General features: G+C 40.2%; 1 protein-coding gene across 1 annotated transcript in view; it reads left to right on the forward strand.

Annotated features, from left to right (window-relative positions):
• The first annotated feature begins 6589 nt into the window (after positions 1-6589).
• Positions 6590-25592, forward strand: part of LOC127236398 (thrombospondin type-1 domain-containing protein 7B-like) — a 48985-nt gene continuing 29982 nt past the window's right edge. The window contains exons 1-4 of the mRNA XM_051204016.1: positions 6590-6646; positions 9435-9576; positions 11169-11284; positions 13416-13533. Of these exons, the coding sequence (XP_051059973.1) occupies positions 6590-6646; positions 9435-9576; positions 11169-11284; positions 13416-13533 (433 nt within the window). The remainder of the gene's footprint in view (positions 6647-9434; positions 9577-11168; positions 11285-13415; positions 13534-25592) is intronic.

The following is a 25592-nucleotide window of genomic DNA, read 5'->3' on the forward strand; positions in this document are numbered from 1 at the left end:
TTGGTTAATTCCATAGCACCCATAACCCTCTAGTACCAGTGGGCATAGCTCGTCCAGGCCAATCTCTATTATAGCTGACTGGGTTCATTAGCTGGGTGAAACTAATGAGAACTGTTCATACCTCATAGCATCTTCTAGGATTATGAAAGCTATCTAGTAGGGATGGAGTTTCCATGTGAGGACTAGATTGATTTATTTTCATGTTCTATGTATGACTCAAATGTGTGGTGTCTTAACCTCCAAGTTCAGGAGAGTAACCCAGAGCACTGACAATAGCCTATGGTGTTTGGGGATTTAAGGAAAGTCATTGGCCAACAACTCAATATGAGGCAGCTAGTTCCTGGAATTAGGGTTTGTATTGCTAGCATGTAGTGTTTAGTTAGGATATACTAACCTCCTATTATACTATAACAATATTTAAGCTCATTTTATCTATGTATAGATTTTAGGAAGCTTCTACAATAGTTAAGTTTCCGTGTTCATACAATGCAGAATGCACCAGGTCTTGTCTGAATTTTTAAATTTTAACTCCACTTCATAGTCTGGAAAATAAGAATGCAATTGCTCCTGGATTTACCATGGAGTAATATAAATTGAAAATATCATAAACCACAAATCTTTCAAGAACTTGGGGAGTAACTCAATGAGTTGTAAATGACTTGAGTAGCATGCATGAGGCACTTGAGTTCCGTGTGTGCTGTCTACTTCTAGAAAAGGGGTGGAGGAATACTTGAGAAATGCCACATCTGAGTAAGACCTCTCACTGTAGAGCACAGGCATTCTCCATGTGACTGTGGAACTGATTGGAAATGCAGTTTATAGCCATGGCTGGCATCACCAGGGAGTATCCCATCTGGAAAAAGAACCAAACTCAAAACACTAAAGGCAGTTTGACAGTTTCTACTGAATTCACACCACTTTTGCATCAACAGGAAGTCTCAAAATCTTAAGGGCAAGCCATACTACACCAGACATCTTCTGCACCATAAGCATAGTCACTTTCCTAACACAGCAAGATTTAAGGAGGCATCCTTTTCCATCTTCCCTCTGGTTAAGTCCAGTTTGCAGTGATGGTAGGTACCATTTACATACATTCCTTATGGGAAGGGATATGCCTAAGAAACACTGGGAATTGCATTTGTAGTTTTGATCCTATATAATTGAAAATAAATATGTTTCCTAGGTACAAGCTTAATCCAGTAGTTGTTTTATTGTGAAATTAATCCTGGTATTTAAAGTAGAAAACAGTTCTTACTCTGCAGGGAAATACTGTGGAGAGAAAACGGTTCTTGAAAAAAAATAAACAGGCAAACAAAACAAATCTATGTAAGGATGTAGTTTTGAAGCAATGGTCATAATCTTTAAGGGGGCTCTTTTGATAAAGATGCATAATTAGATCACCGACTTGTAAACGTTTTAACTGCAGCCTACTTAATGAGTACTTTTTTTGTTTCATGACTGAGTATAAATATCAGAGATAAAAGTTCTATGAAATAATTATTTTTTCTTAAGTACATGACACATTTTCTATACCATACCCTGTCATTTTTTAAATTGCCAATTTCAGCCCATTAAATTGAGAACCATGAAGGCATAATTAAGTGTAGACTTACAAGGCTAGTAGGGTTAGAAACTTAGCTCTGTTTCTTACTATCATGGTGAGATATGGACGAAATTTCTTAATCTCTCTAGGCCACCAATAAAATGGGACTCACCACAAATGTACATCGTGAGTCATTATGTGGACAGAATTAATTAAAGAACCTATAACAGTGATTGGTTATAAAAGTATAGGTTATAAAAGTTTCACTATTAATATTGTTCTCCCAATCCCCTTGTGTAACGTCTTGAAGTTTGAAAAGAACTTCCTTGCATTAATATGAATGGTACTACCTGCCCTTTGGTTGCTGTTAATTGTCTGCTTGACACTATCTCAATTACCTAAGAATATCCACGCAGACCTATGAGGGATTATCTAGCTTAGGTTAGCCTCCTGGCTTGCCTATGGTTATTGATTATATTGATTAGGTTATCATAGGTGACCATCTTGATTTTGGAGGGAAGAGCCACCCATTTGAGGTGGTAGCATTCCCTCAGTTGGAATCCTGGAGTATATAAAACACAGAAATAAGATGAGCACAAACACATTCACCATTCCCTCCTCCCTCTTTTGGGTGTGATATAACCATCCTCTTCAATTCCTGCAGCCTTGACACCCCTGCCGTGATTGACTGTGCCTTAAACTGTGAGCTGAAATACATCCTTTGAACTGTTTTGTCAGAGACATTTCCTCACAGCAACAGAAAACAAAAACAAAAACCTAAAAACACCTGATGTCTTACCTTTCAATACACAAAACATCAGTAACATAACTTTAAATTCTTCAAAAGCAAATTAATAAGTACATTTCTTTTGAAGGGAAGATAAAATGGCCCTTTATTTTTTAAAAAAAAAATCCCTAATACATTTTTTTAAAAATTAAATAGTATGTCTTGGGAAAGCAAGTAATGATCTCTTAAAAATATAGAAATGAAAAAAGCTCTATTTTATTCATTGTTGTAGTGCTTTCTATATAATTTACTTTTAAATGTTATTTGACCTTATCATGAGTCTTCATGTAGTTCGAGGTGTTCACACCTATACCCTTTAATCCAGAAATATAAAATGACAACATTCCAATTTCGTCGTCAGCCCTCATTTATTTTGGGACTACCTGCAAAGAACTTATACTCCAACTGCTATTTTCTCACCCGCTGGTCCGTTTTGTACAGATAATTCAGGAAGAAGCTTTTCTTGGCAGGTTTACCACAAATGTCTCTTTCATGTCATTATGGGATTAGGCTTTAATAAATTTTATGTTTTGTATCCATGCCACTTGCCATCAATCCTAAACGTTAAGTTTATTCTGTAAACATTGAAGTATGTGTGACCCAGCAGGGTGTTCAGGCTCTTTCTGTTAGACTTTTAATTAGCTATCTCTCAAAACAAAACAAAGCAAAAAAACAAAAACAAAAACAAAAGACAACCTTGTTTTGATGGCAACAACATTTAGCATTGTAGTAAGACAGCTAGGGATCTGCAGACACTGCCATCAATGTGTCATTGTCCCTAAGCCGCTTCAGGAAGCAGGACTTTGAAATGTGGTTGTTTATTATTATTATTATTATTATTATTATTATTATTACTTTGAAGATGAAATGTAAAGATGCCCCCTAGTGGCATTTCTCAATTACACATTGAACTGCAGAGGTTTACTTGTACGTTCTCTAATATCTGTGTCTCACTTTCTCCATACGATAAATCAAGTTACCGGAAACAATGCATATATCATGATTACAATCTTTAGTCTACATTTGGAGAGAAGAGTCTCCTGATAAGAATGCCTCCATGACCATCAATATAGATACAACTGAAAGTTTTGAACACTTTTTGCACATGCTTTGTTCTTTTGCATTGGTGTTGGATATGTATCATCGGAGCATGAAGCCTTCGTGGATGTTCTACATATAAGGTTGGTCATTTCATAGCTGTACATTAATATTTTCCAGCCTCTCGGACACGCTGAACTCAGTCTCCAATAAATCCTGAAGAATGTACTCACGGCAGCAATTTTGCTTGAGTACTTGTGCGTTCCTAACAGTTCATCTTCAGTCTTTGTAATTGAAAGTCAGCCTTGCTGTGTGTAATATATCCTTAGATCCTTTTGAATGGGAATCTTTATTATATTTCTACGCTTTTCCACCATAGAGTTCCATGCCACAATGTGGGAATGTGATTTTGTTTCCTCTATAAGCCACCTGGCACCTTCTCCTAGATAGTCAAAGTTATTTCTCCCTCCTGTTCAAAGCTAAATAATTATATGAGGGTATGTTTCAGTATCGACCACCCTGCTGTGCTCTTTCCAATGGGCAGTTTCAGATCTTTCTTGTTTTTACTGTTACGTTTCCTTAAAGACGTTAATCATTAGACTCTGCTTCTGCTTTGTTCCTTAGGAAGTCTTATTATATGTGTGGCGTCTGTTTTGCCTCGTTTCTCTGTTCACCCAGTGTCTTTCCAGTACTTTCAGCACTCTTATTTTTCCCGTCTCTAAAGACATGATTTGCTACCCGTCTTAATCTCATGTTTCTTTTTCATTTCCGAAAATGACTTTTCCTTTTATTTTGAATTGCTTGCCGAAGTCGGTTACTCAATTCTGAGTTTATAATTCCTACTCATGTTTACATCTGTCTTGTCCCTGTGTCATTTCCTGGCTAGCATGGTTCCTTTTGAAAGTACATTTCCAGCCTCTTTCCCACGGGCCTTTCTGCTTCACTGTCTTACCTGTGGGATGTTATTCTGCTCAGTTTTCCTCGCGTGGAATTATAATTTGGTCTCTTTCTTTGTTCCTTGCTCTGGAAAATTCCTTGTGTGAATTTTTAGAAGGAACTGGCCAAAACTAAATCTGCTACCCTGGATTCCCAGGTTCCCCTTCCCTTCTAGCTGCTCCAGACCCATGTGATCCTCCTCAGCTGCTCTTCCTGTTAGGGAGCTTTGGCCTATCAAATGAAGAGCTAATAAAGAGCAGGGAATCTCGGGGTGCTCCGATCCTTTTGTATGGATCCTCTGTGTCTCAGTTTAGTTGTTTGCTTGCAGCTTTCTCTCTAGCCGTATGTCCCTCCCCCCCCCTTCCGCTTTCTCACCCTAGTTTTTATGTATCACAGGTGCTCTGTAAAATCTCATCACTACTCCTCACTGGCCCACTATTTGGGGCTTGTGGAAATGATTCGATATTTTCTGTTGGTTTTGACTTTGCTGCCGTGTTGTATTTGATGTGCAAAAACCCTTTTTAATGTAAGTGGCACCAGCTCTTCAGAATCTCATGGAAGACATAAAAAGAACTACATCAGGCCTGGAGAATTCTGAAACTTTCGCCTGCTTTTGAGAAGCAGGGTTTAATTTTCCTTTTTAAAAATCTTACCCAGTATCACGGCATTCTCGAGTGCACACTGAGCTACATTTGTCCCAATGAGAAAGATGAGGTTTGAGAGCATGCACCCACGGACCTTGTGAGGACTGGGCAACCAAGGGATCAGCCAGCCTTTCGCCTGTCATAAGATAAACTCTGCAACCCAACAACTGTGCTGGCTCTCAATATCTTACAGGAGCGGGCAGACCAGGCTTTGAAGTCATGCTCATCTCCAAGCAAGAAATCTGCACAGTGACCTAAATTCATAAATACCTGGCCCTATCTCAGGCTTTGCTACACTGTGATTTTTAGTGGTTCAGTGAGATCAAGTAATACTTTCTGTTTGGATTTACTTTAAATGTGTAAAATTATCTGCTACAGAGTCTTTGGGTCCACTGACCTCATTTATTGTATGTTTCATTATGTTAATGATGATTACCATCCAGACCGTGTGAGAAGTATAAGAGAGTGATAAGTATATTCTTGTTGGGTGTGCAGAACTTTGGAAAACCCTGCATTAGGCAAAATGACCGATCCCCAAGGTTTATCGTTTGTTTACTAATGGCTACTTATAAAACCCACCCAGATTGCCCAAGATAACCAACCTTGCTACAAACAAACACTTATTATTTGCATCTGCCACACCAGATATTAAGATATGGGCCCTCCAAATAGCCCATGGGAAGAACACACACGCACACACACACACACACACACACACACACACACACACACTTCAGCACATGCTCAATTGCATCAAGAATGTCCTCTAGGTGATGGGTTTGAGGAAGTGGGTAGAGGTTGGTAGGTGGTATGTCTATTTTTCTTTGAGATGAGGACAAGAACTCAGGTCAGGTATTAAGGCTTACTGCTGAGGTAAACAAAAGCCTTGATGATACAATGTGGCAAGGAAGGCTGGAACTTTAGGTAAATTTTGTTTCACAGAATAGTAAGTTAGCCCATTCAAGTTGAAGGGTTCTTGGTCTAGAAGGGAAATGGTTCTTACTGGTTACAGGGTATGTAGAGAATAGCCTTCAGCCATGTCGTCTTAGTCTTTGCAAGAAAATTAGTCCTAAGCTGACTCTGAGTTAGCTGCCTGCACATCATTTGTGCACATTTACTGAATGGACCTTGTATCTTCATGTAAATAATACAAATACTCTCTGGAAGAGATTTTTGTTGGAGGAGTTTTGAGCCAATGAAGAAACCATGAAGACTAAGAGCAGTAAGGGAGTTAGGAGGAAGAGGAGGGGAGAGGTGGGCATGACATATCAGGAAGATTGAGTCAGGGAAAAAAAAAGAGAGGAGAGCAAGAAAAGAGATAACATAATAGAGGGAACCGTTATAGGTTTAAAGAGAAATCTGGCAATAGGGAAATGTCCAGAGACCTACAAGGATGACCCCAACTAACAATCTAAGCAATTAGTGGAGAGGCTACCTTAAATGCCCTTCCCTGATAATGAGATTGATGCCATCCTAGAACCTTCATCTAGTAGCTGATGGAAGCAGAAACAGACACCAACAGCTAAATACTGAGCCAAATTCCTGGAATACAGTTGCGGACAGGGAGGAGTGATGAGCAAAGGGGTCAAGACCAAACTTGAGAAAAACACAGAAACTGCTGACCTGAACAAGAGGGAGCTCATGGACCCCAGACTGAAGCTGGGAAAAGAGCATAGAATTGACCCAAAGCCCCTGAATGTAGGTGTTAGCCAGGAGGACTGGACAGTCTATAGGCTCTCTGGTAGTGGATCAGTATTTATCCCTAGTGTACGAATGGACTTTGGGAGCCCATTAAACATAGAGGGATACTCTCTCAGTCTAGACACATGGGAGAGTACCTGGGCCCTACTCCAAATGATATGACAGACTTTGAAAACTCTCTATGGAAGGCCTCACCTTCCCTGGGGAGCAGAAAGGGGATGAGATGGAGGTTGGTGGGGGGGAGCAGGGGAGAATGGAAGGATGCGGGAACTGGGGTTGACATGTAAGACAAGCTTGTTTCAAATTTAAATAAATCTTAAAAACGAGCAGTTATGCTCAACTTGTGGTTCACAAAGCCTTTGGTGATTGAATGACCTTTTCACAAGGATCATCTGAGACCATCTGCATACCATTTATGATTCATAACAGCAGCACAATTACAGTTATGAAGTGGCAATGAAAATAACGTTGTGGTTGTGGGTCACAACATGAGGAACTGTAGTAAGGGGTGGCAGCCCTAGGAAGGGTGAGAACCACTGCTCTAGAGACTCCTTTTCACTTGACACCACGCCAGTAGCCAATGCGGCATTTTTGGAAAGTCTTGTAACAGCTACTAGAGAAAAGGAAGTCATTAAAAATGTGGCCAGTGAGCTTTGACAAATTGCTAATGGAAAGAGACAAGAGGTAACAGCAATCTCTCACTTAGCAATGTCAATGACTTTCGTAAGAAGGATATAAGAAGAGTTTGTGTGGTTCGTATGGATTCCAGTCACCCATGAGCTCAACTTCAACTGTTGCTATGAGTAAGGGACTGACAAGAGAGTTAGTTGTAATTTTTTACTTCAGTCTATCTAGAGGGTCTGAAGAGGAGTTAAACCAAAGAGGACAATTTAATGCATTTCAAACAAACATACACATTGTGAGATTTGATGGATGAAATTCTAAAATCTTATCAGATCACATCCTGTCACTATTTACCTGGATTTTGTACATTTAGGTGAAAGAAGGTGTATCATGTGTGAGTGTTCAAATTTACCTAGTGCAGGTTTTAGATTTCAGGATATTTCAGATTTTGGATTATCAGGGAAGAGATGCCAACTCCTAAAGTCTGTGCACTATTCCAAAGTCTGAAAAATGTCCAAGTCAAAATAGTCCTGACTGTTTTGCATTGTATCTGCATTTGATTTGTGTGTCTGTTTTATCTTCTCTTTTATTAGATGGCTTAGACTAACCAGATACATAGGTCACCTATTTCAAACACTGATTCCTTGATAGGATACAAATACAGCAAAGTCCTAATCTGCAACGTTTACCAGGATTCTATCATTTTCCTTTATTGACAAGTCAGTTAAGTTTTTATTCCTCCTCATGAGTGTGTGCATTCAAATTAAATGGTAAAATAGAAATAAATTATTGGTGACTATGTAACTCGGGATTTTTGTGCATATAATTAATTATTGTTTGCTCCCTCTTGATCATCTGGATACAATGTAACAATTAAATGTAAAGTATTGGCAGATTATTTGAGTGTGAAATCACATGGATAGCAAAGGTGTTTCTATCACCTAAACTTTCGAAAAAAAATGTGTGGATATCCCCCCACAATTTAGTGTAATCCAATACTGAACTTTAAATCAGCTAAGAATCAATATACAGGTTGTATCCTTACTATGATACCTGAAAGGCTAAAGGAAGAAGAAAAAATAAAATGACATCTCAGACACAGAAATGCTGATTTTGTGACCACAGTTAAAAATGTTTGTTCTTCCATTCTGTAAACCTTCTTAGATTTTTCAGTGTCTAGAGTTGCATGTTGTGAACATATCCATGTTTTATTTGAAAATTGCTTTGTTTCAGTATTTCACTGGGTTATAAGTAGAAAGTATTATTCACAATGCCCTAATGATTTTCTTAAAAGGTAATAAATGGTAATAAAGAAATAAAGAATAGCATTATAAGGACAGGTGTACACATGTGTTTATAGCTAAATCCACAGACAAATCCATGAACATAAGTGAATTTAGCATCATTAGAGACGGTAAATTTTTTTTCAAAAAACAAGAGAATTTAGCATCATTGGAGGTCATCTTGTATGGGAAGTAAACCTGTATTAGTTCTTTAAAGAAGATGAAGAATAAGGTTTGAAGGACATTTGAAGGTAGACTGTTTCCCAGCAGGAGCTGGAAACTCTTCTGTGGGTAGACCAGTTGTATGAAATGTGGCAAGCAGATTTATCTGGCTCTAGCACTAATACATGAACCAATACTATGAAAGGACATGTAGTCCCAGGAGAAGGTGATTTTTCTGTAAATCTTTGGAATTTACATTTATACATTTATTTTGAGGGAATTGGACAAACTTAGATTGATTCATCCCCTTTGACCAGAGAGCTCCAAAACAAAATGAAGGCTCTAGTTCATAAATTACAACATTTTATACTTGTATCCTTATATATAGTGGCTTATCCTGGGACTTTAAAAACAATTTTCTCATTTCAATATTCTGTGTGATAATTTCTGTTGAACTAGAGTGACTGAGGTCACTTTTTATCTCATCACAAGATGAAAATATATTGGTTGTCAGATGGATGAGGAAAGAAGACAATGCACCGTGCATCACACAATCGTTTCCTCTTCTAACCATGGCTGTAACAGGTGTAGCGACAGCCTCATCCCTGTGACTGCAGTCTCCTCCCTACACCCGCTCTATGTCTGCACGTGCACATATAACTGTGTAATTTATCACTTTCTGTGTGTCCTTGTCTGTCTGCTCTTGACTCTCATAGTCCTGCGACCCCCATACAATTCAGAGACGATCTCGACATCTGCTGAGGCCCTCGCTGAACTCAAGAGCTTGTGGGGAAGACTCACAGGTGCGGCCCTGTCTCCTCAATGAAAACTGTTTCCAGTTCCAGTACAACCTCACAGGTAGAGTTCCACTCTGAGTTCCACTCTGAGTTCCATGATCATTGACTAACCCTCGTGTGTGCAACCTGTCCTGGCACTGGGGAGGGAAAGGATGGTGTGTGTGGAACATGAAGAGCTGAGGACTTAGTCCCTTCAGAATGACAAACATCCATTCGTGGCGTGTAGATGCATCAAGGCCACCCATAATTTCTGAAGAACAGCTTGGCTTAAGAAGATACTGTAGTACAGTTTGGTTTTTCTCGTGCCTTTCATTATTTCAGTAACTCAAGTCTATGAAATATTTCCCCCATCACAATAAAAAATGTGAGGCCTGACCAGTCATGGATATTAAAGAGGCAATAAAAACCACATTAGATGAATTATTCAGCCACCATAGTTGTCTGAACACACAGGACAGTGCCCAAAACAAATGAGTTGCTATGGCACTTATCTGCTTCCTACCATTCCCCCTAGCAGGGGGGATGCAAAAAGGCCACCAAATGTAGAACTACATTAGGTGTTAACACTGAAGTCAATTTTTAGGAACACAGCACCATATGTCTGCAGAGGCAACAGCATCCTTTGCCAAAAACTTGCCTGTCCCGTGCACACGGGAACAGCTGGGATTCTTCATGGTGAAAACCTTGTAAATTCTACGCAGGTGTCTCTGGTTCTTTCATGGGTGAATGACAGCATGGCGGATTAACCCTTTTGCTTCCTGTCTTTGGGTTTTTTAAAGTAATTTTTCAGAAATACAACTGAATTTTGTTATGTTGGAAAAGCCCATGTTTTAAGGCTGGATTTTCTCTAATTATACATAAATTTGTTATTAAGCTTTTAGGTATAGAAAAAAATTTCAAAGGGTTTTTGTTAATGGTTGAGGGACTTTCGCCCCCACCGCCCCCACATCTGTAAGAAGAGTTGTCTCTTTTTGTTGTATTAAGTCAATTTAATATTGGGGGAGGAGCAGAAGGAGCCGGAATCATCTTGCATGGCCATGATCCAGTATTTTTAAAAATCCACTAGCCAGCCCTATAAAACTCAGTTGCCCAGTGCTATTGAGCAGAGTCTGACAGGATGTCTCCAGACAAGCTCCCAAAGTCTCTCATAAAGACAATAACCCCATTTCTGAGCTCCCCAACTTCATATAATCATCACCAAAAGGTTCTACTCCCTAGTTCTACCACCTTGGAAAGTTAAGATTTTGGGATGTAGAGAACAAACATAGAACCGTTGCCTTGGTTTAGTTGTTTTCTCTCTCAATTATCCACGACAGGAGAATAAAGAAACACCAAACTTTACTGTTCTGGTTAGTGCCTCGCTTATCCTGCCAAATGGTTGTAATAACCTTTGGGGTCTTCATTTTATTTTGCTTTTCCTAGAAAACCAAATTCTAGGAAGTCGACTCAGTACATTTATTTTGTTTTTGGGGACTTACTTGCATGTTCCCCCTCTGATACATTGGTTGTACACGGCTTCCCAAAGCTACTTAGGAAGATTGTAGCATTGTTTGTGGGCTCCCTTCCCACCCATGTGGATTATCAGAGCTTGAGTGTGCTTGGCTCACAAGCCCAGACCTTTGAAACTCAATCTTTATGGTCCTGTGCCTGTAGAGTGGAGTACATGCCAGCTGAGTGAAAACGCTTCCTGTGGCCAGGGCGTGAGGACTCGTCTGCTGAGCTGTGTGCGCAGTGACGGCAAGCCAGTTGGCATGGACCATTGTGAGCAGGTAACTTGTGTGTGATGGGATCTCTTAGGCTTCTTAGGCTTAGACCTCAACCTTCACAACACCTAATAGACATTGCACACACTGACTGAAGAGGTTTTGTGTGGCAGTTGTATGTCACTGGTTTTGGACCTACTCAAAGTAGTGGAGACAGGTCGTTTTGCACTGAAGAAATGGGACCAGTAAGAACTTGTTAAGATATACTTGCTTTCCAGAAACCATTGGTATTAGTGCCTTTACTACTGTGGTGTGAGTCCTTATGTTGTCAGGTGATTCATTTGCTTGAGTGATAAACATGTCCTTATCACAAAAAAAAAAAAAAAGAAAGAAAGGAAGAAAGAAAGAAAAATGGATGCTAACCCTGGATGTAGAATACACTAACAATTTTATCAACAAATAATTTCCAGATAAGCAATACAGTTGTCTTCTTCTCAATCTATGCAAAAGAACTCCATGTCAATTTTCAAATTAGGAAGTTCTGGAGTTTTCTGATTTTATGGAATTTGCAGATAAGCTACAGCAGGGCCCGTTCCAAAGAAGCTGGCATCCCCTTCCCAAATGTAAATTTGGCTCTATAGGGACCACTCAACAGAAACAAGAATGCTGTCATACTGCAGGCATCACAGAAACCATCTTCCAGATTAAAAATAGGATTCCAGTAATCACAGAAATGCCTGTAACATGCTGACAGATTAACTAAGGTCTGTCTCAGTTATTGTGGCATGGGGGAAGTAAATTAAAACAAAGACTTCCTCATCATTCTTATATCAACCCTAAGTTTTGTCACAATGTGCTCCCTAACTAGACTGTGAATGTCATTCAGGATGCTGATTATGAACCACTCCATCCAAGAATACATGCCCCAATGGATAGTTTTCTGAAAAGGGCTCACATCCTGTAGAAGACTGTTGGCCATCCATCATTGCTTTATTTGAATACTTAATTTCATTTAGTCTGCCTCTAATACACTGACTGCCTCAGGAGTTACCTATCTACAACTGTTCCAAATAAACAATGGGTACACTCAGATCTGTCCCCACAAAGTTAACATTCCTTCCCAATGCATGAATGAGAAATACCATAAGGATGTTTTAATGGCCAGGAGAACACCTGTGGACTGTTGCTGTTCAGATGAGTTGCTGATTTTGTTTTTGGTCCTCTGTTGTTTGTGAACCTTGTTACCTATTAATTGTGAGCTCCCTATGTGTGTAAGAAATATTTTTTTTTGATGTAAGGAGAGATGTCCATTATTCATTAATAAAAATCAGTTTCTTCATTTTCTAAATGCCATAGACCAAACATATATTTAATGACTTTCCTTTTAAAGAAGTCCTAAATTATTAACCTAATTATCACACCAGTAATCACAAATCCCTTTATGGTGGTATCTGCATAACCCACTTAAAGAGTCATCATGCTGTGATAACTAATTTTAGCTTTGGGTAGCTGTGCTGATAATATTTAACATGTGTTAGGTGCCAAAGCTTTTCTAATTAAACATACAATCAGTGTGTGAGTCACACTGCACATACTTCAGTATCCACTCTCTGAGTCTTAGGTAATTTATTCCTACGCTGAGATGTCCTCTACCTTGATCCCAATAAAATGAACACATTTTGTCTACACAAAGAGTTCAGAGAAGAAAGTAAGCTGTCTCATTAATTTGTCTCCAGATTAGAACTGTAATTGCGTTGTCCAGTTGCTCATTTGGGGATTCAGATGTATCATTTTACCTTTGGACCTATTCTTTGTACCACTAGCTTTTTTTTTTTTTTAACTAATTTCGATCTCAGCCCATCCCAGGATATCTGAATGGAATGATGACATGTCTTCCTGCTTTGTTGCTGACTGGACAACATGGAAGATCTCTGTGCCATGTGACCTCATACTTTCTAAACACCTGAGTGTCAGGTCTCTGCCAGAGTTCAGAGTTTATATAATTCTGACTGACAAAATGTCACCCACAAAATAGCAACAGCCATTTCTATGCCTGACAATTTATAAAACAATAGATGTTTGTTCTCCTATCACAATGGGGCAAGGCTGTTTATTACAGAATAAAGGGCACTCTCCCCATAAAAGAATAGTGAGTGATCTGGCTTGGCATTGAAGGTATATCTCATTGTATTTGCAGCATAATCTAGAAAAACCCCAGAGGATGAGCATCCCCTGTTTGGTGGAATGTGTGGCCAACTGTCAGCTCTCAGGATGGACGGCATGGACAGAGTGTTCGCAAACCTGTGGCCAAGGAGGTATGCCATTTCCCATTGTTTGTTTTTACTGCTAAAAATGGCTTGGTAACTGGAAAAAAACACATAGTAAACAGCTGAAGCTCACACAGGCTGACCCAGAAAATAGACCTCTAAGCATCCCAGCATGCTCAGTAGATTTGGAAGATGTAACTTGTAACCATGGCAGATCACAGAAGAGCTGGCTAATCCATGGTCAGTATCCTGTCAGAAGACTGTAAATGCTACCAGTTGAAAACATGTGGCCATGGTGGCTTTCAGATTGTGAATTATGTCAGTATAGTCTAACACAGTGACTAGAGACTTGTTTCAACCTGTGTACAGAAAGAGCTTGTTTCTGATTCAAAGGAATAATCAATCCCATAGGCTGAGAGGTGCCATAGAATGCTAATACCATTTCCCTGGATGGTGACACCATTATGGATGTTTGTATGAGCAACATTGGAAGTGGTGTACCTCTCTTCCTTATGTGTCCAATGAGAGGAAATTTAGTCTGTTAGAAAATCAAGGCAAGAAGCTTAGGATAGGAAATACAGTTTCTGATGGCCAACTGCTTCTCAGTGTTCCCCACGATGGTGTAGGGGAGTGTGAGTCTTGGTGAGTGGGCAGTTACCAATCACACTTTGAGGTCTTGGGACTTTGGTGTGTAAGTATACAGTGTGGCAAGGGATATGGATGCCAGGTAATTCTAGGAAGCTAGATGAATGGAGAAAGATGGCATGTAGCCAGTAGGCTAGAGCAAGAGACTTAACACTTATCTGTGGATGAAAATGTCCTAAAAGAAAAGCGTGCAATGGGCATAGGGTAAATGAGAGTCTTGAAGGGTACAGTTTATCAGCAAAAGAATGTCAGAAACTTGGAATAGAAATCTAGGAAGAAATCTTGACATTATAGTTAGTCACCAAGCAGAGGAGGAGAAGGAAGGAAGTTCAAGTTGGAGGAATCGTGGGATTGGGTAGAAGAAGGCATTAAGATCTGGACATTATTGCTCACCAGAAATACTCAGAGGCCATTTTCTTGGACTCCTGAAACTGGACTACAGTATGAGCTTCCTTCTAATCAGTACAAATGGTGATAGCAAGGTTATTCAACCTAGTCTTAGTCCTGGATCCATGGGGAGCTGGGCAGACATCAGCCTGCAACAGGAGATGAGAACTGAGCTGTAATATCCCAGAGAAGGCAGGAAGCCAGGATGGGCACTGGGAAAATGTAGCTAAGGATAGCAATGGTTTTACAAAGAGCGCCATTCACAATGCAAGTGTGGGACTCCCAGATTCTGGTAATAGTATTAGTAATACTACTAATAATAGTAATAATGTACTACCTACTGAGCAATTGCAAACAAAAGCCCCAGGGGGAAAATGTTATATTTTAGGACCAGGATATAGTGATTATTCTATACAATTCCTAAAACATGCCTGAGAGAGAGGCATCTTCCACGAGGGACCATTTCAAAGGCAGATGGATCCAGGTTCAAACTGCAGCTGTTTAAGTATTTGCTCTATTATCGTATATACATATAACAAAAACATCTCTGTGTGTGTGTGTGTGTGTGTGTGTGTGTGTGTGTGTGTGAGTGTGTGTGTGTGTGCATGGTTTGACATGAGGTTTAGGAAGTCACATGCTGTCTGTCCTAGTTAGGGTTTCAATTGTTGCAATGAAACACCATGACCAAAGCAACTGGGGGTGAGGGGGTATTTAGCTTATATTTCCACATCATTGTCCATCATCAAGGGAAGTCAGGGCCCAAACTCAAAATGGGCAGGAACCTGGAGGCGGGAGTGGATGCAGAGGCCATGGAAGGGTTCTGTTTATTGACTTGTTTCCCATGGCTTGCTTAGACTGCTTTCTTACAGAACCCAGGACCACCACCAGCCCAGGGAAGGCTCCACTCACAATGAGGCCTTCTCCATCAACCACTAGTTAAGAAAATGCCTTACAGGCTTGCCTATAACCCAGTCTACAGAGGCATTTTCTTATTCAAGGTTCCCTCCTCTCAGATGACTTTAGCTTGTGTCAAATTGACACAAAACTATCCAGCACGCAGTATAGTAGCTGTGTTGTTGGAGTGTTCGCTGCCTTTCATTCCTACATCCATCAGTATACTAGAGATCTGTATACTGTATCCAGTATCCATCAGTAATACTGGAGATTCCAAGGCACCTAAGATTTTTTTTTTTTACACTCTCCAGTGAGTTCAGTTATCTATATTGCTCCTTTATTATTCATGCTTTCATTTTTGCTCAATATCCTTGCAAACTTTAAAAAAAATCATATAGACATTTGTGTCTTTGTGCATGAGTGTAAGTTCCAAAAGCCAGAAGAGGGTGACAGATCTCCTGCAGCTGAAGTCGCAGATTGTTGTGAACCTCTGAACTTGAGTGCTGGAAACCATCTCAGGTTCTCTCTAAGAATATTATGTTGCTTAACCTCTGAGCCATCTCTCCAGCCCCAACTCAACATTCTTTAGTCATAAAGTAAGTGATAGTTTTAAAATGAAAATGTCACTGAGTGTTTTCCCGTTGACTTCTAGTTGCTCACATGTTCATTTACCTACTAAACAGATACAAATGCGCTGTGTTTTTGATGCCACAGCAGGACACAGCGACAACTTCCCTTATTTCATGTAGCTCACAGTCCAGCTGGAGGACAACTCCTAGCAAATAAACAGACAAGGGACGCAGTTCATGCTGTTGAAGACGCACAGATAACAGTGCCATTCACATTTGTCACACCTAACACCACAGTCATCTCTCCTCATCCACATGCACTGCTGTCTTGCCAGGGGTCATCCTGGGATGCTCTGCTCCCGGGCAACAGATGGCAGCATGCACAAGTAGTTAAAGATGGCCTTTCTTGTGACGATGGCCTTTAAGAGAGACTGTCTCTGCTGCCTCCCCTGCCCTGTCGTTCCCCCGGCCACCATGTTAGTGCATGCTGTTTCCGGGGCCATCAAGACCAGACCATGCTTTGTGCCCTCTCGTCATGTTCCCTCACACGGAGCATCTCACATCACCACTTGTTGCTTCCTGGTCGTCATGTCCATCTTTCCCCAGACGCCACCACCATCCTCATTTTGACTCTTCACGAGATAATCTCTTCTGTCCCAATGCAACGTGCTAAATGGGTCATCATTTGTCCTTATCCAGTTGATTCTAGGTCATAATATGTAAAATGCAAAGGGGAGAAGAGTTTGCAGCCTGAATCGTGAGCCTAAAGGTAGGCAGTCCCTATCGCTGCCTATTTCCCTTTTCTCTCCCAGAGTAATGAAGGTCTTTGTTCTCCACACCCAGAAGATATCTAACAGGTGGAGACAGAAACACACGGCTCTTGTTATCTTTCCTGAAAAATCCTAATTGTGCCACTGTAACAAGTCATTGAGAAATAACAGCTCATTGTGTCATTCCAACACTTCACCTTTACGCGTAGAACCCCAGAGCAAACGCTTAGTGTTAAAAATGTCACTTTACACTTCCATGCAGTTCTGCTAATGCAGAGAACTAATTACACTGCAATCGTCTATTATAAACCCAGAGACATCCCAAACCTGAGCCCCACTGATGAGGAAGTCTGGGTAGTTATAGCTCCAGTCTAAATTCAACTTTCCAAAATCCATAGAATAATAAAGACAAAGGATCCTGGTTTTCAGAAGAAAGGCTAGTTTCTGAATTGAAGCTCTGCACGTATGGAATCAGTCAGGCATCAGCTCAAGCTAATTTTTCATAAGTGAGGTTATTTCTTGGGGGCATCATTTCTTCATCTGTAGACTTCATTATGTTCTAAACTGCTAGATGTAAAAATACAACTTAAAAACTGTCCACAGTCTTACCATCTGGAAAATTTGCCAGTAATCAAAATGCAGATGTGTTCAGCCACTCCTCTGATCATGGGGAAACGTTTTGCAAAGATAATGCCTAACTATCCTACGATGTCCCCTCTGACGGTGGAAAAATAAATTACAATGTATATTACTCAGTGGATGCATTCTTAGTATGCAGCACTCTGCCAGGAGCTCAGGATAAGCTTCATGGGACAGATTATGATCTCAGGGCAAATTATGGGAACTTCATAAAGCCAGTACCCAGTGGAAAAATGAGTAATGAGACAAGCACAAGAATTAGGAATACCTCGTGACATGGTAAAACTAAGATTGATAGAACACTGCAAAAATCTGACCGGAAAGAACAAAGAGGATGATGCTGAAAAGTTGGTCTTCTGCCAAAATTGAATGTCCAGGGTGTGCCACAGCCTTTAAACTCATGACGCCATCATAAGGGTCGTTCAACACTGACTCTCATAAGGGCTCTTGACAAGCTTTGTGTTTAAGGCTTTAGGTTACAACCCAGAGACAGAAATACATAAATGAGTACTATTCCATTCATATATATTTGAACCTGGCCTCAACTGGATAGGTAAATAGTGAGTAAATAGGTCATTCTGTGGGAGAAATTGTCTATGTGTCCACTGGCTTTCTATGCACCTTCCTTCAGACTGTGTGGAAGGGATGATGTTACAGTTACTGCTCCAACCTTGGGGCGTCTTTCCTCCTTGTTTCCATACTGTGAAAATTCTGCATTTAAGTCACGCCCCAGCCTGGAAACAATAAACAAGCAGTACCCATCAAATGCAGGCCTGCACGGCACAAACTTATTCCCGGAGCTGGAAAGGTTACACACTATCACTGGGAAACATCTGCAGACATGCTTGTCTCCTCTAAGCAGCGTGCCAGCATCTGCCTTCTGTATGAGCCACTCTTTTGTCCTGCTGATTGTGGCCAGGAGACCCAGAGGCCAGATGAGATATAGTGGGCAGAGTCACATTAAAGAGCAGGAGGGAGTTACCTGGGAGTCCGCCTTCAGCACCGGCAGCTCTGAGCTGACTGCTGTAGCAAACGTGGAAGTTCACACAATTACCTCTGTTTATGAACTCACCGAGTTGTTGGCCCAGTGAGCTATGCTTCACCATCAAACTCAGAAAATGCCATTGATCTTAGGGAAATTTTGAAATGGGTTCTCACTCCAATCTCCAAGCTTGTGAACCGCCTCTTTACCGCACACCTGGAGCTTGTCATATAGATTTTAATTGTGTTAAGGATTTCAAGGTCAGAACAGTTTGAATCCAATTTCTTTCCGGTTAGAGAGAAACCGAATCTCAGCTTCACTGAGGGATCTTTTGAGATAGCTCTCTAGGATCAAAGCTAGTAATAGAAGAGCTTAATATTTGGATTAGTCATGTCCTTTGTCTATTGAGTTTTCATCGGCTCAGTGGAACGTAGAACTCCCTATATTTAGCATATCATGAATTATTCATAATTTTCACTTAACCAATAAGACTCTAAAAAGTTATTAATTCCAGACTATAATTCTTTTGCTATTTTAAATGTTTTTTCATTCGGTGTACATGAGTTGATATTATTTTTCTATACTATACAATCCAACCTGCCTCTTGAATTTCCCAGATGGCATGTAATTTTTCCATCTATTTTAGACCACAATAAAAAAAAACTAATTTTTTCTTATTATTTTCTTTCTTTTTTTATGTTTCAAGATGTCAAGGCAAATCAGTAACCTTTACTTTAATATCTGCATAAAAGTTGACCATTGTGGAATTCTTGACTGGGTACAAGACTAGTAGTTATGGCAATTCAAGCTCATTTACTCAATGGAATAATTGGATCTCATGACAGGAGGTCAGAAAGCTACAAAATAGAATGGAAAAGACTGGGCACAAAGGCCCAGAACCTTGGCCTCAGAATCTGCTGCATTTCCAATGGCAAACTTTAGAGTTTTAAAAATCTGACTTATCTTTTGAGGGGTTCAGGCTATTTTAATTCTATAAATTGAAGGAATATCAGATTGGCATTGTTTTAATACCCACTGGTCATGAACACAGTTATCAATGCTAGGCATGTCTTGGTAGTTTTTTGTAATGGTTGAATGATGCGTGCTCCTAATTTGCACCTGGATAATAGGAACCAACGTCACCAGCACAGAGACAGGGTGTGCCAGTTGCCTTGACCTCTACATGGTCTTTTTACTCTCTCCAGTAACCTGCCTCTCTCTTAGATAGATGGCATGGCTGAGACCAAACTCATCTGGACTCCAGCAGCCTTGGCAGTCTTTATCTTACCTGAATTGGCTATTTTCTGGGATGAAAGAGGTCTGGGACATTGAAGCAACTTTCAGATGACCCAAAGAATCCTTCTGAAGAAGCCTGTGGGGCCACAGCTCTGAGTGAAGACTCACTCTCATACCTCTCAGCTCTAACAGGGCCCAGAGCAGGGCCGAGAGCAGGAGTGAAATCAACCACTCAGCACTGTAATTTCTCCATCTTGTCAGACATTAGCCCTGATTCCAAATTCATCTTCAGCAATGTCTAGATTTAAAATTAATGCAAAAACTGCAGGTGGTATTTGTTAAAAGTACAGCTTCAATCATACTGTAGTGCATGTCCATATGCTTGAAATGGAGTATTTCACATGCAATGAAACTGTACTGTTCTTGATGACTTATTAGGATGCATTCATAAAAACAAGATAGTTTTCATGGGAGAAAAAGCCATGGGCATGTTACTATCAATTACTTTTTGCTAAAAGAAAGTATGGAGTGTATGAATTCAGGTGACAAATTCACAGGAATGTAGAGAATGAGGCTAAATGCGATATCAAACTTTCTCAAAACACATAGCAACTGAATTCTAGCACCCAACACCCACAAGAAGGGCCAGGTGAGCTTTACTAGACATCACATGCTTTGGAACAAAAGCAACCCTCTGTTCAGTACTGTGATTCTGCAAAATATATATAATGTCTCTAAGCTGCAATTAATCGTGTCTCGAATAAGATTAGTAATAGGTGTATCCCCAGACTGAGGTCCTGTTGTTTGGTAGGTTGACGGAATGTAGATTGGAGAGTTACAATAAGCAGAGTGAATCAGAACAAGGAAGGCAAAGGAGCTAGCAAGAACAGGCACCAAAACACAGGGTAGCCACCCAAATGACCCAGTCCTTCCCTCAGAAGTAAGCAGTGCTTTCCCAGTGATGCATTTCCTAAGAAAATGCTTTCACTACAGAGAAACACGATTAGAGTTAACAAGGTGAACAATGGCTGTCCATCTGTTTCTTTCTTATGTATCTCTTCATCTGCCAGGGTTTACTACTGAGCAATAGTAAATAAGCAAGTGCCAAAAAAATGAGAATAAATATATAGAGGAAGAAGAGAAAGTGGAAATATTTTATTCAACAAACTACTTTTTCATGCCCATCAAAAAAGACCAGTGTTATCCTGAATTTCATGACACAATCCCCTATGCTGAGTGATCACTGACCAGCTCCTTGGAGATCTGTTTCTGGGTTACCATTCCATACCAGTAATTACAGTATATGTTTAGAGGATCCAGCTAGTATTAAAAATAAATAATGCCTTGCTGGATATTGAGACAGAAGGAGGAATATTCATAAGCATGTTAAAAGGCCCAGATCACCTCATGTTCTATGCAGCTACAGTACTGTGTCTCCATGACTGCACACTCAACACACAAGCATCCATGAGCGTATCCACGGGGGTTGCTCATATTTCCTCTAATGAACTCTTGGAGGTCATTCAGTGCTCATTGTCTTATTCTCGTGTTTTCTATCCATGGACACTAACATACACATACACTCTTCCCCATGTTACTTTCTTGAATCCTATCAAAACTATCTATAATTATCCAGAACAGTTAACTTACTTAAAGCATGCTGCAAGAAAGGGTATGGTGGCCACTGAGATCTGGTTGTACAATCCGAAGGTCAGTTGCTGTATTGTTTTCCTCTGAAGCCAGTTTTTAAGAAAGAAATCTTTATATTCATTTCATTTCTGTGCGAAGAATCTTAACAAGTATTTAGTCAACGGTGGGGTCTTTAGGATTTGCTTAAATGCCTCATAAGCACCTTGTCAGTGTGGTATTGTTATGCAGTTTGAGGACTGCTGAGTTCAAAGGGAATGTAAGCTGGTTCAATATATAATTCAAATCCATATGCAGTGTCCCTGTTTTCAGTTTAGTTTTCATAGCTAGTATTTATGCCTTATTTATCTCTGGACGTCTTCCCCTGCAATCTTATTTCCTTCCTAGTAAATAACTATTGCTAAATTGATAGTAAATACAGTACCACTATTGGCCATAATGATGCCTTGGTGTTCCCAGAAGAAGGAACAGAAACAGCACAGAGAGGTAAACTGCTAGCTAACAACAGACATAGTTCTTTAGGTCCTCCTTAAACTGGAAATGTATTTTGCAGGAAGAACCGCACACAGAAAAATCAACCCCTCCCCTTCATCTCATAGATGCCAGTCACTAGACATACTGTCCACACTCATCAGCAAACTCAGGGTCGCCAGGATGTCTAGAGTCTGTTCTTGTGCTCATATTTAGAAACATAAATTCAAGCAAGAGAAGGCAAAAGAATACCCAAGGAAGTGCCTCCTTCTCACATTGGAAGCCCGAGGGCAGCATCCTTTCCCTGCTGACACAAAACAAAAACAAACAAACAAAGAAAAAAAAAACCAGAAGAAACTCAGGCCTCAACATACACTCCATAACCAATAACATACAGGAGGCAACAGGAAGCATGATTTGTGAGTTTATCACAGATCTATTTGAAGGCTAGTTGTTAAAATAAAAGATATTCCTGAAAACATACATACAGGTAATATTGTACAGACTGAGCAGACTATATTTATGAATCTAGGTATATCTTTATACACAGATATATGCAACAGTTGATGGAAAAAGAAAACTTGAAAGAGAACAAGTAACGGTATATGGAAATGAATGTTTGAAGGGAGGAAAGAGAAGGGAGAAATGTTGTAATTACAGTATAATCTCGGAAGTCCAAACTATAAACACTTTAACGAGTGTTCAGTGTATTTTGGACACCCCCATAAGATGTCCGTATATGGTGTGAGATACGTCTAGCTCATTCTCATCATATGAACGCTCCACACCCACATCTTCTTGATGTGGCTCTCTAGGACTCTATACGCTACATAACATTAGGATTCTCAGGATCTTGTAAAGCCATCCACCTTCCCACGGGCTTCTTCTGTCAGCATACCATTCTATGATCGGTCAGAAAATGTGCTAGTCAATCACAATTGCAGGTGGAATGGGGACCCACAGCTAAGGAATTATAGGAAGGGACGGTCTTCACACTGGAGTCAAAGGAGGCAAGGCGTGAAAAGCGACCAAATGATCAAAGACTTTATGATCGTGCTACAGGTACCAGTCGTGGAAAATGGATTTTCATAGCATAATCAGGAACTTACGCAAGCAGCCTGCATGGCTGATTTATTCTTTATCCTGATGGTGAGCACACACTCATAATTATGGTCTGTATGGTACTCCACATTGGATAAACTGTTACAGACTTCTAAGTTCCAGAAAAAGAATCCCATTTAAACATTTTTAGTACTTATTAAAAATAATTTCATTTCCATTTAAGAGACTCACTTCTAAATGACATTTTTCCCCAACCTGGATTACCCTCAGATAATAAGGCCCTTCTGTATTCTTCCTTTTATTTTACAGGACAGGAAATTCATGCTCGGAGGACTCAAATTACTGTCATACAGTCACATTATTTTCTAGCTGTTAATTTCAAAGAACGGTTTCCAAGTATGGATGACTAGTGCCAAGTACAGGTTTCCTCCACTGTTCCTCGGCTGCTGTAAAATCTTCTTCCTCCATCCTTACTGCGATTTTCAGTTTCTGTAGTTTGACCCTGTCTTCCACTCTTTTCTTACACCAGGAAAAAAAATTCATAATTACAAACAACGTTTTCCAAATTTCTGTGGCTTGTGGCCTCTAATAGAACAATCATGGCTAAGACATACTGGCTATGCTGAGGATTCCATTCAGTATGCAGTGGATCCTGAGAACCCTGAATCACTGCTGTTGGAGGATTAAGCCCCTATCACAGTACCCTGTGCATTTATCCTACTCCTTTGTTAACTTGAAAGTTCAGAATTGGTGAGTCTTTACTTATAGGGATACATCGGCCTTTCGATATAACCAAAACATCCTTAACTTAAAAATAAAAGGTGACAGAGTGAAAGCTGTAGACACCCCAGGTCCATTCACATTTTCATGTCTCCTATGGAAGTATTTATGTTGAACCTTAAACACCCCTGAATAACAAGGAATTTCAAATAAAAATTTACTCTATGCTTCTTGCTAGTGAAAGACACATTTGAAGATCTTATCTTTGCATCTGGATAGCAAAAGAGAGGAAAAGCCCTATGGCTTTGCTCCCAGTGACTGTCCTGAAGGTGTTATTGTTTAAACAGTAACACCATCTCTGTTTGTAATGCTTTTACTAATTCTTTGAGAACTTTATGCAGTGTGTCTTGTCACTCATACCTTCATCCCTATAATGTCTCCCAATCCAACTCCTCCTCACCAGCTCCTCCCATAATGCCTCCCAATTTACTTCACCCCTTTCCAACTTCATATCCTCTTTATTTTACTTTGAAACTCACAAGTACAATTTGAGCTACATGGTGGGGGACTATCACTGGAACATGGTTCCCTACCAGGGAACACATCCTTAAAGAAACATAACTCTCCCTCCCCTAGAAGCCATCCATACCTCCTTAGTTTGGGGGTTCTCAGGAGCCCCTTCACCTCCCTGCCAGGATGTTGATTGGGTTGATCTTGTGCAAGCCACGTCTGCTGCTCTGAGTTCATGAACACAGAGATCCTATCTTGACCAGAAGACACTACTCTGCTCTAATGTGTCAGGCACCATGAGAAATACAGCAGGTGATAACTAGTGTTCAACAGGCCAACCTAGCAGGTGAGTGATTCTCTGATGGAGAGCCCAACCTGGAAAGGCTGTGAGTTACTAGCTGTGGAAACGAGTTGCTTCTGTCTGTAATTTTTCTCGTGAGTCTCTTTATTTCTTCCCTAAGAAATTAATTTCTTCACTAAGAATAAATAGTTTTGTTTTCCCACTATATTTATCTCATGAAAATGTTCCATATGCTGGGTACATCTAGCTAGGGATGGTCAGGAAGATATATATATATATATATATATATATATATATATACTGGGACATGCTTCATAACTGCATCTATTTGTCCCACAAGGACTATAGACTCTTTATAAGTCTGCCTCATTCTTTTGATCAGACAAATTGCACACAATTAGCTCACTTTCACCTCAGAACAAGTTCAAACTAAACTAAAGACTTCTTGTAAACAGAGCATACATTTGAGACCTTACAGCTATATACAAGATCAAAGCTGTGGATGTCCAACCAAGGTTACTAAGAAAAGCATGCCAATTCTTCACTTGCCAGTCTACTAACAATGGATCTGTGTCTCAGAGTTGTCACTGGGCATTGCACCCCGCCATGTCTGGTCGAGGCTTTGCTCCTATGGCCTTGGACCTTAGTGTTGCCATGGTAAGCAGCTCAGCCCCAATTGCTTGCTTTGGTAATGTGTTCTTGTACAGGGATAGAGTGGCTGGATGGTCAAAGGCACTAGATTAAGGAATGTGTTCTTGACCAATGAGAAGCAACTCTTGTAATTTTCTTATCACCTCAAGGCTCCTGGAAGAGACCGGTATTTTAGAATAGAAGATAAAGAAGCTAGAAGAAGAAGCATGGAGAAGTTAAAAGTAGGGCAGAGTTATTAGAGTAGAAACAGAACAATAAAGAACACATGAAATAAAAAGCATGGCCCTCAGATTGTGTGTGAAATTACTACAGAAATCTGTTACACCTCCTGCTCCTGGGAAGCATGTCTCTTGGAACCCTGGGTAGGGGCTGAGAGCTGGTCTCATTAGCCCTTTCACTATGCTCTTCAACCTCTGGCAGTTATGATCTCCTTAGCCCTTTTCCTTAATGTCCATGAACCTTACAGAAGGGTGTGATATAGATGTCTCAGTTGTGGCTGAACACTCCACCAATGTTTATTCGAGGCATTTTGATCATTTGTGAGTTTCAGCATTAGCTGCTATTCATTTGACATCTTCATGGAGGAGGTATGAGAGATGCAGTGATCTATGGATAGGTAAGAA

Source organism: Phodopus roborovskii, unplaced genomic scaffold, assembly GCF_943737965.1.
Source record: "Phodopus roborovskii unplaced genomic scaffold, PHOROB, whole genome shotgun sequence".
Taxonomy (NCBI): Eukaryota; Metazoa; Chordata; class Mammalia; order Rodentia; family Cricetidae; genus Phodopus; species Phodopus roborovskii.